Genomic DNA, 14,193 nt, shown 5'->3' with positions numbered 1-14,193 from the left:
CAAGCTAAATGTAGAGGTGAACAGAGAGGGTGGGAACTCCCTGAGCTGTCGCTGAGCCCCCCTCTCCCCCCCATCAGTGGCTGTATGACCTCCAGCTTCATTTTTCCCCTTTTTTCTCTCTAATCCTCTTTTTTTTCCATTCCTTTTTTTCTCTAATCCTGTTTCTCCCAGAGCCCTCAACTTCTTGCTTTATTCCTCTGCTTAGCTTATTAAGGACATGTTCCCAGCCCATTGTGTGTAATCCTCACTCTTTTTAATAGCTGGACCAGGATTTAGTCACCATTCTTTCCATTCTTTATGTACAGAGGCTGTAATGTGTCTTTCCCACTAAAAGTCCTTTTAAGTTCATTTTTCCACGCTGGTGCTTTCTCCCCCTCTGTTTCATGATATTCTGAAGCTAGAATCTGCTGTGAAAAATTAAATACATTAAAAATGCTGTTATATATACTGTTATTAGCTTCCAAAAGAGTTGAACTATTCCCATTTCTTCCAAGGCATATAAGAAGGTCTCATGTCTGATTCTCTTACCTATTGAACGCTTTCAATTAAAAACCCTATTTCCTCTTTAGTGGGCTTGGAATACTGAAGTTTTGAACTTCTCTGGCTGCTGATGAGAGGGTTCACTGCTAATTAGTTGGTGTTAGCATTTCCTGTTTTGTGACTTGCCTCTTGGGCTGTCTGTTTCTGAATGTGTATAACTCTTTATAAATTGTGAATATTAACATGCTTCCTATTATAATTTACCCTCCCTTGTTATTGGTCCTTTATTTCATTAAATGTGCCTTTTGTCATTTTGAAATTGAATTTTTATTTAGGCAATTCTGTGAAAGTTAATTTTCATTTCTGGAGGCCAATACGATTTTCATCTTTTTTGAAGAATGGGGATTCTTTGTGTTTTTACTCCATAGGTTTTGCCAAATCACCTTGGGGCGACATCACTATTTTCTGAAATTGCCTCATAATAAGTTATACAGAACAGTTTTATATTTAGTCTGTTATTGTTTTAGAACCTGCTTCTCGGTGATATAGTGCTCTCATTCTCTTCCGCATGGAAAGTCCGTTGTGCTGTGCCTACTGAAACCAAGAGACATTTTATTTTTCATATTGCTCTAATCTTAAAAACAGACATCAGCCTCTGGGGTTTTAATAGTATGCTTAAGTTTGGTGCTGATAGGATTTTTCTTCTGTAATCCATAGGGAGTTCATCCATAACCTTTACCGGAAACAGCTTTGTGAAATACCGTCTGATGGAGAACGAAAACAAATTAGAGATGAAATTGAGCATGAGGCTGAGAACCTATTCTTCCCATGCAGTTGTCATGTATGCGCGAGGGACTGACTACAGTATCCTGGAGGTGTGTATTCATGCATCCTTTTACCGCAGATCGCGGGGCACCGCATGAATGTAAATTCTGTCTTGTGTTCTGATTGTCCCATTTAAAAACAAAGAAAGACGGGTTTGTGCCATGTCTCAAGGTTTCGGGGCCTGGATGACTGTTGACATTTGGGTGGCATCAGAAGTTCTTCCTGCTACCCAGTAGCCTAGAAACTTACCTCTGATGTTCTTTAACAGGTATTTTTTTTTGTATATGTAACAGCTAACATTCAAGTGCTAATATTACCATAGTTGATAGAGATCCCACATGATATTTTGTGTGTGTGTGTGTATGTATGTATGTGTGTGTGTATGCTGCCTGTGTTCAATTAACAGTTAATTATTAGTCATTTCCATATTATTTTTGAATGTGCAATTGGCATTTGGGATCCCCCTACCCCCTAGATGATCCATTTTTGTCATTTGTATAAAAAGATAAATGATTTGTGCTCTTCAGCACCTAATCAAAAGTTTATTTTCTTTTCACCCTCATTTGCCAAACACACCCTTCCTATAGATGTCGCACAGACTAACATTGAAGATTGTATGCGATTAGTGTGAACTGTATTTATTCTGTTGTAGATTCATGCTGGAAGACTGCAGTACAAATTTGACTGTGGAAGTGGCCCTGGGATTGTCTCTGTTCAAAGCATTCAAGTCAATGATGGGCAGTGGCATGCAGTGTCCCTTGAAGTGGAGGGCAATTATGCCAAATTGGTTCTAGATGAAGTTCATACTGCATCAGGCACAGCCCCAGGCGCCCTGAAAACCCTGAACCTGGATAACTATGTGTTTTTTGGTGGCCACCTCCGCCAGCCAGGAGGGAAACACGGAAGAAGCACCCAAATTGCCAATGGTTTCCGGGGCTGCATGGACTCTATTTATTTGAATGGGCAGGAGCTGCCTTTGACTAACAAACCAAGAGCCTACGCGCACATCGAAGAATGGGTAGATGTATCTCATGGATGCCTATTAACAGCCACGGAAGACTGCTCTAGTAACCCTTGTCAAAATGGAGGCACTTGTAACCCCTCACCTACTGGAGGTAGGCATCTTAAGGCTGTAGTTGCTCAGATGTTACCCATGTGTCCATTTAAAAGCAGTGTTTTCTCAAGTAGAGTTAGTGTGCCTCCTTTTACTCAAGGATGTCATCACTTCATGTGTTCAGCACAGATAGTGTAGTCAGAGTTAAGAAGCATGGCTGTAACCTTAGGCTAGTCTGAGGAGCCAGTGTTTTTTTTTTTTTTACCATGTTCTTTTTTTCTCCTGCTGCAGTGACCATGACCAAAGATAAACTAGGGCCATGTCCAGCCTTTAAGGGAACAGAGACCAACTGTCTTGCCACGTTCCCTAAAGGCATATCGTTGGAAATTATACTTGTGGGTGTAAACACGTTGTTGAATGGTATTGCTTATGTGTATGTTTACCAGTGTTCCGTACATTTGACCCACTAGCCTAATGTAATTATCATTAACTAAATCTAGTCACAAATATTTCCTCACTTCTCTTTTAGCTTATGCAGGATAAACATGCTAAATTTTAAAATCCAAAATCTTAAAATACTACACAATTCAGAACTGTCTGACTGCCAATATATTTTTCAAATTTCCAGGGTTTAGGACATTTGGGGATATCAGATTTCCAGTTTAGAAGTGTTCTCCCAATAAAATCTATTTTTAAAAAATCCTGAAATCTAAAATACTCTTAAAGTCAAATCATTTCAGGTCCCAGCATTTCGGATAAGAGATATTCGATCCACGGGCAGTGGAAAGAAGGCTTACCCATACGGATATCTCTTCACTCAGAGAGAATGGGAATTTTGCTACCTTTCATAGCTGTTGGGGAACTGTTCCTTCGCGTAAATGTAAAGGTAAAAGCAAGTGAAACACTGCCTGGTTAATGCGTGACTGGATTTTTTGTTGTTGTTCTTTTCCACCGTGTAGGTTATTACTGCAAGTGCAGTGCGTTATACATAGGGATATACTGTGAGGTGAGCATCAACCCGTGCTCCTCCAACCCCTGCCTCTACGGCGGAACGTGCGTGGTGGACAACGGAGGCTTTGTTTGCCAGTGTAGGGGGCTGTACACTGGCCAGAGGTATGCTTGCTTTGCTTAGCGAATTGTGAGGCTAAATATTGAAAGCATGGGGTTATTCTGCATAGGAGAGGTCACTGAGTTCTTCACTTGTTAATGCTGTTTGGTGTCTTTATTTGCAGTGAACTCATGAGGGTTTTTTTTGCATGTTCTTTTCCTTATTTAGATGTCAGCTTAGTCCATACTGCAAAGATGAACCCTGTAAAAATGGTGGAACATGTTTTGACAGTTTGGATGGTGCTGTCTGTCAATGTGACTCAGGCTTTAGGGGAGAAAGGTAAATAGTTTCTTTCAAGCTTCATATCGGCTGCACCTTTCCACAGTGCGGACCCAATATTGACACAACTTCATTAGTTTACACACATCGCTTCCAAGTGTGGTGATTCTCATTGGCATTATGACTTCCAGATGAAAAGTCTTTGAGGCAAAAGGATGTATCAAAAAGATTGATACTGAGTTGGAAAACCCTACCCTATGCCATAGAGCTGTCATGTATAGATGAAGACTGTGTGGGCCTTTGCAGGTTTGCAAATAATTGTAAACTGTTATGATGTTTTCTAAAGCAGGCGCCTGTGACATGGTGTCATCTATCCTTAGAAGCTACTAATGACGATTTCTCCATGTCTTGTACCAGTGTTGATCCAGCATCTAAACCTTGCTGGTTTTCTCTCTTGTAACCCTCAGTATAAGCCTAAGAGATGGCTATAATTTAAATATTTAGACATTTAGAGTTCTTGAAAAAATACGCATCTTTATAGCTTAAGGAAAAGTGCGCAAGAAACTCTACTTTCAGATGCAGTTTTATATTTGACAAGTCATTTCTCAGTTCTCTTTTTAGAAGTTAATGGAGTCAGGGGAGGTGACATCCTCCTTTAATCCCAGCACTCAGTAGGCAGAAGCAGGTGGATCTCTGTGGCCTACATAGTGAGTTCCAGGTTAGGTTAGCCAAGGTTGTGTAGTAAGACCGTGTCTCCCACAGAACATTTGGATAAGCTTCCCTCGGTCTCATGCTGCCAGTGTGGCCTGCCTGTAATTATTCTGTATCATTTTCCTCTTGGCAATCATAATCCTGAATTTTACCATTAGTTATGTGGCCTCAGTTCATTAGTTGATTTTTTTCCCAATCCTAATCAGTAAATATTCCTATATATTTGACCAAAAAAATGCCAGTTTTTATTCTAGTTGCTCATGATTTGCAAATAGATTTTTTCCCCAGAAGTGAGGAGTAATGTACACAACCATCCCACATGCCCCTGTTTAGAAAGCAGAAAGGACGGGTTGTGGTCTGCTCCGTGAGGGTGACGTGCCCGGGTTGTGGTCTGCTCCGTGAGGGTGACGTGCCCGGGTTGTGGTCTGCTCCGTGAGGGTGACGTGCCCGGGTTGTGGTCTGCTCCGTGAGGGTGACGTGCCCAGGAGGATGATGCATTTTAAAATGGATAGTGTGTTTCTATCCCCTCATGAGTCTTACAGGACTGCCATAATCGCAAGCAGGACCGTTTTCACTGAATTTCAATCTGGCCTATGAGAACAGTTTGCAGCACTGTAATTAACATGCACCTCATCCTCCCTGTTTCTAAAAGATAGACTGTCAGACCTTGAGACAGACCATGTTTTAGCTTATTGAATTGATTTAGTTATGTGTTAATTCTGGAAAAACGCAGCTAGATATTGGCTTGGTATGGTTACCTCTCGAATATGCACTCAATGTGTGGCGGAATGATCATTCTACAAAAGGCCTTTTGCTCAGGTCCCGTTTCTGATGTTTTCTGATTGTTTCACATTTTGGCATCTCTTACGAAGGAGTAGTGTTGTCTAGTGTTCTTCTGAAGGACTGTAGGACTGGTGTGATCTGATGCCTCCTGCAGAGATCTCTCATCCTTCTCCTCCTTGGCAGATGTCAGAGTGATGTCGATGAATGTGCCGGGAACCCCTGTCGGAACGGGGCCCTTTGTGAGAACACACATGGCTCCTATCATTGTAACTGCAGCCAGGAGTACAGAGGGAAGAACTGTGAAGACGCCACTCCCAACCAGTATGTGTCCACTCCGTGGAACATCGGCCTGGCCGAAGGAATAGGAATCATCGTGTTCATAGCCGGGATATTCTTGCTGGTGGTGGTGTTTGTCCTCTGCCGGAAGATGATCAACCGGAAGAAGAAACCCCAGGCTGAGCCTGAGGACAAACGTTTGGGACCAACGACGGCTTTCTTACAGAGGCCTTACTTTGATTCTAAGCTGAACAAGAACATTTACTCTGACATACCACCCCAGGTGCCTGTCCGGCCTATTTCCTACACTCCAAGCATTCCAAGTGACTCTAGAAACAATCTTGACCGAAATTCCTTTGAGGGCTCGGCCATCCCAGAGCATCCAGAATTTAGTACTTTTAACCCCGAGTCTATGCATGGGCACCGAAAAGCTGTGGCCGTGTGCAGCGTAGCTCCAAATTTGCCTCCACCACCACCTTCCAACTCTCCTTCAGACAGTGACTCCATACAGAAGCCTAGCTGGGACTTTGACTATGACGGTAAGAACACGTTTTCCATGTCTCCAGAATGCCACTGGAAAGGCATTGAGGTTGCTGACTCTGCTATATTTATGGGGCCGACGATAATGCCTTCCAACCTGAAATAGTGACGAATCTTCCAGTTCTTGTCTGGTATTGGGAGTTGGCGTTTATCTTAATAAATTAGACCTAATCTTGTTCTACGTAATATTCTGGAAAGATCATTTCACTTTTATAACCGATACACATTCTCAGGTATGATTTATAGCAGGGAGTAATGTGTCATTTTATGCTAATTATTTTATTAATTTACTAATATTTATGGTTTTTTATAATTATTATATAATAATGGGTCATTTTATGCTAATTTTTTATTACAGCCAGACAAGGTGCTTGAGTTCATATGAGCAGTATTTGTATTAGCGGCTTAGGACACACCTGAAGCTTTAGGAAAAAGCTATAATATGTCATTTTAGGACGAATTTTAATTCATCACCGGTTACCCTTTCTAGGCTTCTCTATGGAGAAAGTCTGATTTGTTGAGTCTCCTGAGATTATCTGTAGGGCTTTTTATTGTTTGGTTTCTAGGATGCTTCTCTAGCTCCCTCTTCTCCATTCTGTCGCTCGAGCACTAAGCTCAGCCAGGCCCTTGCTCCTAAACTGTGAACCAGAGGGAACTCAGAGCTCACTGCTTGCCTGCCGTGTCTTCCTTTCAGCCAAAGTGGTGGATCTCGATCCTTGTCTTTCCAAGAAGCCCCTGGAGGAGAAGCCCTCGCAGCCCTACAGTGCCCGCGAGAGCCTGTCCGAGGTGCAGTCCCTCAGCTCCTTCCAGTCAGAGTCCTGTGACGACAATGGTGAGTGTTGGGTGGTGATTTGCTGTGGCCACTGGGCAGTGCTGCTGATGCTCATTGTTGATTAGAGATGCAGATGCACACCGGGTCCCTAAGGAAGTATGAAAATGTCCCATGTTTCCCTTGGCATAAATGTAGACCAGGGATAAATACTTGCATGAGCCCATGCTGGGGAAAATAAAGTTAGTTCAGTCACAGACAGGGGCCTGGGTCCAGTCCTTACAGTTGCAAAAACAGCGATGTGCTTACTGGAGTGCTATTCTACCTATAGCAATAGGAAAGAAGAAATAGTTAATTTCACCTGTTCGGCAACCCTTGTACTTTGTGTATGTGTGTGCATAACAGGGTTACGGAAGCTTTTGTGTTCTATTGCTTATTTATTGAGACCATGCATTGCACACGCGCGCATGTGCACCCTCTGAGAAAGGATGTGTAGAAGTCTGAAATGTTCACTTGCCGTCACACCTTTGGTATTACAAGGTTTTATTTGTCTCCTCCCCACCCCACCGCTGCCCCAGCTCCCATTTGGATCAGAGCACACTGACTGAGAGCAGAGTTTAAGAGATGGCTAGTAAGTCGGATTATATTTCTAATGAAGAAGGTTTGGCAGCGGGATCCAGGGCCCAGTTGTGTTTATCTGGTTTTCCCAGGATGGATTGCACTAATAATAGACAGCCTCGCTGTATTAGCACATGTACGGAAAGTTATCAGTACCGTGATAGTGATTTTTCTACTGGAAATGATTGGATCTCAGAATGCATAGGATCAATTTCAATTTGTTTCCTTGTGTAAAAATGCAATGGGTTTACATATTAAGAATATTTTGTCATTGTAAAGAAATTTGCTAAAAGCTGTCAGTTTCAAAATAACGTAGTCCATGACCAGAGTAAAATAATTTATAAGGAATCATGTCTATGGGTCCCTGGGTCTGCTTGTGTGTAAAACTTCGCAGGGCCTTACCCTCATTAAAGGTTATATTTTCTATGTCTTGACGATTTCAAGCATGGTTAACATTATTTAAAGCACACCCTTGTTTACTCCTGGGTGGAGAATATGGATGTATTGTTGCTTATGAAACCAACAAGAGCAAAACAGGGTTATTTCTTTGATTAGTTTAGTTTTCACAAGTTTGCATTGCCAGATTATATGACTTATACTTCATCCCCTAAATGCTGTTCAAAAATATTTTTGAAAATTCTGTCAGTTTTTTCTTTTCTAGTCCTTTTTTTTTTAAACCTCATTCTTAACAATATTCAAATGCTTTTGAGAAGTCATTGCCAAAATAGTCATGAAACTTAATTTTTAGCTGAAGCAATGTGAGGAGAGATCTGCACTGTTATTGGTGGAATGTTTCTACATCAACATTATCACATGACATCAATCATTTTTAGTCATAAATTTCTAGTCTGTGCTTAACATTTCCTTAGTAGTCTTCTAAACCATTGTAGTAGTTAACTTACACTTAGCAGCTCAAGAGGTCAGTTTCTTGCGTGGTTCTGTAGTTTAGGAGTCCGCCTTGTCTCAGGGCTGTAGGCGGGTGTATAGGAGTCCACTGTGTCCGGGGGTTGAAGGCTGGTCACAGCAGGGCTGCATCTCCACAGGCTCCCTTGGTTTCCTTGTTTGTCCAGTGCCTAGAAGTCATTCGCCTTCTTGCTAATTAAGGCTTTTAGCTTTCACAGTTCATTTTGATCCCCATTCAGTACCTGTCATGAAAATGCCAAGCTCCAACCACAGCTGGCATGGCTCCCTTCTACAGGCCAGTCTGGTTCACTCAGCCCACTCGGCTAATTCAGGAAGCTTCCTCCTTAATGACAGCAGGAAGGCTGTTTGTTTGTTTGTTTCTCCATGTATTGGGTAAAATAATCATTAGATCTCAGGATTAGAATGAACCAACGGTTTACATGCCCATTTGTGTCGACATTGGTACTTTAAAATAATCTCACACAAATGGAAAAGGAGTCCACATAGTATCTGTGAGATGAGAAATACCCGCTAAGCAAAAGTTACACAACCCGTTTATGTTGCGGTTATGTTATAAGCACATATGTCTCCCTAGATTACTTTATTTCCAGGCAATGTACTGGTTCCTTGAACATGTAGTCTTTTGTTCAGGAGATGTAGATTTGAATTGTTTTTTCCCCTGATATGATCCATAGTTATAATTGTAGAAAAATACATAGCCAAAGCTTTTTTCACCTAACAGCCACTAAAACTTGACTGTTTCATTCACTTGACTGATAGTAACATGTCTATATCTTGATTAGAAAAGAAATTCCCTGAGACACATAACTAGCAGGGAGAGTGCAGAGGTCATGCATAACTATCTAATGGTATCAAAGCATTATTGCACAGTTTTAAATTAGGGGAGAAATTTACATTAAATTAAGAAATCTTATTTAATGCACTGCTTTCTACTAAATAAGGATTTTCTAATGGATTCCTTTTGTGCCCTCTTACAAGCTTCCATAGTGACTGTAATACACCTTGTCAACACTGTCGTTGACACGGTGACTAAAGAAGGTATAAGTGCTTGTGTTTTGTGTTTGTGACTTGAAGTGAGTACAGTGGGGTAACGTGTGTCTGCCCATTGTCCTGTCATTAAAGTAGTTCATGTTGGGGTGGGGGGTTAGTGGCTTTTGGGGAAGTATACATTCTCAGTGTAAATGCATATGAAAATTTTCTTTTTCTTTTTTTTTTGTGACTTGTTTTAAATGTTTGTGGGGACTCCTAAAGAAAACTTGGGGCTGGTTCCCAGCACCGATTTCTGACTGAGTAGGTCTGTGCTGGCCCTGAGAGCTCTTGTTTTTAATAAGTTTCCAGTCAGTTTGGATCTAGAAATGTTCTGATGTAGGAATCATCACTCAGGAAGTACTTGAGTAGACCATCAGGAGCAAACACAGTGTTGGGCTGGGGTGGGAGGTGGCCCACGGATAAAGCGCTGGCCACACAGGTGGCAGTGTGAAGACCAGTTCAGGTCCCCAGGCTTGATCAAGGCCTGCTGGTGATTCCTGCCTGGGAAGGCGGAGACAGGGAATCCTCAGAGCAAGCTGCCTCCAAGACTCTAAGCGAGATGATAAGCGAGCTCTGGGTATGGTTGAGAGGCCCCGCTGAAGGCAAAAGAGAAGCAAAGCATGTGTCCCAACATCAGCCCTGGGTTTCCGCATGCACACAAATGTGCATATGAGCACGCACATACACACTCATACACACGCAAGGCAAACGGGACCCAAGCATCTGTAGCAGTAAACACAGGATTCTCCCACAAGGGCATGTCAGCAGGCACCTTTTAAGTGGAAGAGACAAGGATTCCTGCCACATTTGAAGGGAGAGGAGCAGGGCAAGGGCCTCACTCACATCAATGGCTACAGTTACTAAGGGAACTTAGTTTTTCTTACAAGTACTGTGTTTTCACTTTTTAAGTCAGGACGTTATCTGTATTTTGTCTACCCAATTTTAGTTGAAACACGATGACATTCCAATGTTAAATATTGATAGTTTAAAGAAGCAGAAATTTAAACAGTTCTTCAATGTAATTTCTACTGATTCTTTTTTCTTATCTAAGGTGAATTTAAAGTTGAAAACTCACATAAGTTCCAAGGTTTATCGAATGCATAGTCCATAACAAAGGTTGCCAGTCCTCATTTATAAAGAAATTCACTACATTATACTAAATGAGTGAACATCTCCATAGATACTTTTCCTAAATATTCACTTTACTCATACTTTTGAAACCTGTCTTTTCCACTTTTATTTAAACTCCTACCAGAGATGTCAGTCAGCTACTAACTCATCACAATTAGTCCACTGTCTTGGTTTTGAAAGGATGTTACAGAGGGCACAGAGAGTATTTCCCCTGTAGAAAGAGAGACCGTAGTTCTGCCATGACGGCCGCACTGACAGTGATGATGGCTTACGTGAAGGGTCGTATTTGATCCACGCTATCTCGATTAATTATACCATGATCCGTGGGCTTCACCTCATTTCATGTAGAAAGCCAATGTGAAGCCTGTCCAGGCTAAGCATCACGTGCTCCTGAGACCAGAGCTCTGTCTGTAGTACAGTCACTGGGAGACAGGATAGCTACAGATTTTGTGGGGAGAGGCCAAACAATAAATGTAGCTGGTTAAGGAGTTCCCTAGGGAAAGGTTAACAGTGTGAGTCTAAAATCCTAGTGCCAAGTGCATAAGGTCTTGGGAGATGGTCAGTGTCCGGCTGTGAGCATGTAGCGTCGGTTTCCCTGAACCTGTGCTTTTGGTGCTTGTGATGTGCTGTAAAGTGTGTGCATTGTGTGGCTTCATGTGTTTCTAGGTTATCACTTAAAGTAGCCAGTCAATATATTCTGCATTGGTGCCTGGAAGTGTATAATTTCCCGAAGAAACTTCTGTTTCCAGGATTCGTAGCAAAGTCTCTAGTTTATCATCACTCATCATTCTTTTTCCGTGTCCGCGTCCCATTCAGTTTGTGCAACGTGAATCTCTCATTTGCGCTCATTAGAGAGAATGAGGTAAAGACAGTGTGTCTGGCTGGCTGGGTCTTTACGAACACATTATATTGTACGGTGTGCTGATCTGTGTTGCCGTTTCCGCCGTCTATCTATTTTAATTATCACTGTTTTCTTTTCTTCCTACTCTGCCAACAAAAGAATCTTTGGCTGCTCCTGACCTCAGCAAACCAAGAGGTGACTCATGCATGCCAGCTGTGCATTAATAACCACTAAAAATCCTTGGGAAAGATTGACCCGGTGCCAACTTGCTTCACTGGGGTGCTTGGTGCTATAGCAATATCTAAGGCCATGGTTGTGCATTGCCTTGTAAGATGGGGCGCCTAACCTTCTCTTAGCTGTCGAAGAATTGTTTTGAATCCTAAGGGAAAAAGAAAAACACCTACCCTTAAGTTAAGACTTGATTTTTCTTTAAAATATATATTTTTTCCATACTATCCAGTATGATCCTCAGTCCTTTTAAATGTAACAAAGATTGATGTAACTGTTCTATTTAACACTTATTTGGTTATATTTTTTTGTGTGATTTAGGGACATGGCTTGATACATAGTCTGTATTAATTCATCCTAGCTAATAAAAACGTAACTATTACCTGAGTTTAACTATGTTAAAGGCTATTTTTATTACCTTTAGATTTGCCTTAATTTAGTATTTTTTGGATGGCAGGCAGCACAGAGCCCCACTAGAGACCTTGGCTTCGAAAGCTTCTTACTAACGCTCTATTCTGCCTTCGTATAGAGCAGGGCCACCAGTTTCAGAAGGGAGGCTGAAGAGTGGTTAGGACTGTCCGTAGAAAGCTGCATGTGTTTTAAACGGTATAGCTGCTTCTGTTGGAACTCTGTTGCCTTGAATGTCAGATAAGAACCAAAACCGCAAGTCCACGTTCCGGAAATAGAGTCACTGTGTCGGGGTGGGGCTGTGTCTTCAAGGCAAAGGGTTTGCAGAGAGATGCGCTTGGAATGAATGCACATATATTTCTTTGTCTTGCCTCTGACACACTGAGCTCTTTCCCCAGGCACAGAAGCTAAAACAAATGAACTGAAATCTTGTTTTTCTTCTTTACCAAGGGTACCACTGGGACACATCAGACTGGATGCCGAGTGTTCCCCTGCCAGACATACAAGAGTTCCCCAATTATGAAGTCATTGACGAGCACACACCCCTGTACTCGGCAGATCCAAATGCCATTGATACTGACTATTACCCTGGGGGTTATGACATTGAAAGTGATTTCCCACCCCCTCCAGAGGACTTCCCTGCGCCTGACGAGCTGCCACCATTGCCTCCAGAATTCAGCGACCAGTTCGAGTCCATACACCCACCCAGAGACATGCCTGCTGCAGGTAGCTTGGGATCTTCCTCCAGAAGTCGGCAGAGGTTCAACCTGAATCAGTATCTGCCCAGTTTCTACCCCGTCGATATGTCTGAACCTCAAAAACAAGGCACTGGTGAGAACAGTATGTGTAGAGAACCCTACGCCCCCTACCCTCCAGGGTATCAAAGGAACTTCGAAGCCCCCACTATGGAAAACATGCCCATGTCTGTGTACACCTCCACAGCATCCTGCTCCGATGTGTCAGCATGCTGTGAAGTGGAATCCGAGGTCATGATGAGTGACTACGAGAGTGGCGATGATGGCCACTTTGAAGAAGTGACAATTCCGCCACTGGATTCCCAGCAGCATACAGAGGTGTGACACTCAGACTCCTCCCCAAAGTGCCTGGACCTTAACGAACCTAGAGATGGTATCGATGATCTCCGCGTTGTTCTTTGCAGCGGTCTTACGCGCTTCTCAGTGAGCTGCCGTGGGCGTGGCTGCATGGAATCACACGCCTCTTGACTTGCTAGCCATTTCCGGTGTCCTAACCGACTGTACTTGATGGGGTTCTCATCGCCAGTGCCATTTCTGAGCGTCTTTTCGTATCTAGATGTGTGTCTGTTAAAATAATGAAACCGAAATCAGTCCTGTCATCCTGTTAGCATGATTCATGTATTTATATAGATTCGATTATTTTAATTTTGCTTTTTGTGTGTGTGTGTGTGTAAATTTTCTGTACAGATTTGATTTTTTTTTTCTTCTTTCATAGTTTTAACTACGTTTTGAGAACGCATTGTGCATTTGTTTTCCTCTGGATCTGGGTGGTGTTAGTGTCGTCCGTCGCCTAGCACCCTGATTTTCTAATGTAACCAGGGTTTCACTGTGTTCCTTCCCACTGAAGTATGACATTTCATTAACGCATTTCAGTCCAGCCATTTATTTCTAGCTGTACATACAAAGTGAGGAAGACCTGTTACTGGACATGTCTTAAATGGGTTGCTGTATTAGGATTGTAAACATTTTTCATTATTGGAAAGTGTAAAGGGGACCTTCTGCATACCTGTTTAGAACCAAAACCACCATGACACAGTTTTTATAGTGTCTGTATATTTGTGATGCAATGGTCTTGTAAAGGTTTTTACTGAAAACTATCATTAGCCAGCCTTTCTTACTGACAATAAATTATTAATAAAATACTTTAGCTTTACTGCCTGGTTTTCTTCTGAATTTATATCGCTGTTCATGGTTTGCCTGATAAACTGAAATAGATGTGAAGTCACCAGTTGACAAAGCCAAGCCAAGCCAGGCCATACTTAGGTGTGTAGCCACTAGGTGGCAGTATGTGGCTGGTAATTTTTTTTTGTTTAAGAACCTTGGCATGTTCTTAATCTCTCCTATTCCAGCTTCCCTACTGCTGGGATTATAGTTGCCTACAAACATGCCCAGTTGTAAAACACATCTATTATAAATATTTATATACATACATACATATATACACCCATGCATGTATATAGATATGTGTTCTATGTACATATATATCTCATCCAA

At 42.1% G+C, this 14,193-nt stretch overlaps 1 protein-coding gene across 10 annotated transcripts in view; it reads left to right on the top strand.

The window, feature by feature from the left end:
• The window catches only part of Fat1 (FAT atypical cadherin 1), a 115,756-nt gene extending 101,904 nt beyond the window's left edge, over positions 1-13,852 (top strand). For 4 of the 10 annotated variants that reach the window (XM_040731889.1, XM_040731891.1, XM_040731893.1 and 1 more), the window contains 9 exons: positions 1,198-1,355; positions 1,958-2,420; positions 3,319-3,472; positions 3,636-3,746; positions 5,364-5,995; positions 6,691-6,828; positions 9,286-9,345; positions 11,468-11,503; positions 12,395-13,852. In XM_040731889.1, coding sequence (XP_040587823.1) covers positions 1,198-1,355; positions 1,958-2,420; positions 3,319-3,472; positions 3,636-3,746; positions 5,364-5,995; positions 6,691-6,828; positions 9,286-9,345; positions 11,468-11,503; positions 12,395-13,023 — 2,381 coding nt within the window. In that variant the 3' untranslated portion in view covers positions 13,024-13,852. The other 6 variants (XM_005066652.4, XM_040731894.1, XR_005871179.1 and 3 more) reach the window with 5 other exon arrangements.
• Positions 13,853-14,193: the final 341 nt, after the last annotated feature.

Source organism: Mesocricetus auratus, unplaced genomic scaffold (assembly GCF_017639785.1).
Source record: "Mesocricetus auratus isolate SY011 unplaced genomic scaffold, BCM_Maur_2.0 Super-Scaffold_100026, whole genome shotgun sequence".
Classification (NCBI taxonomy): domain Eukaryota; kingdom Metazoa; phylum Chordata; class Mammalia; order Rodentia; family Cricetidae; genus Mesocricetus; species Mesocricetus auratus.
The sequence above is the reverse complement of the archived record's forward strand: the minus strand, read 5'-3'. Positions and strand labels throughout refer to the sequence as shown.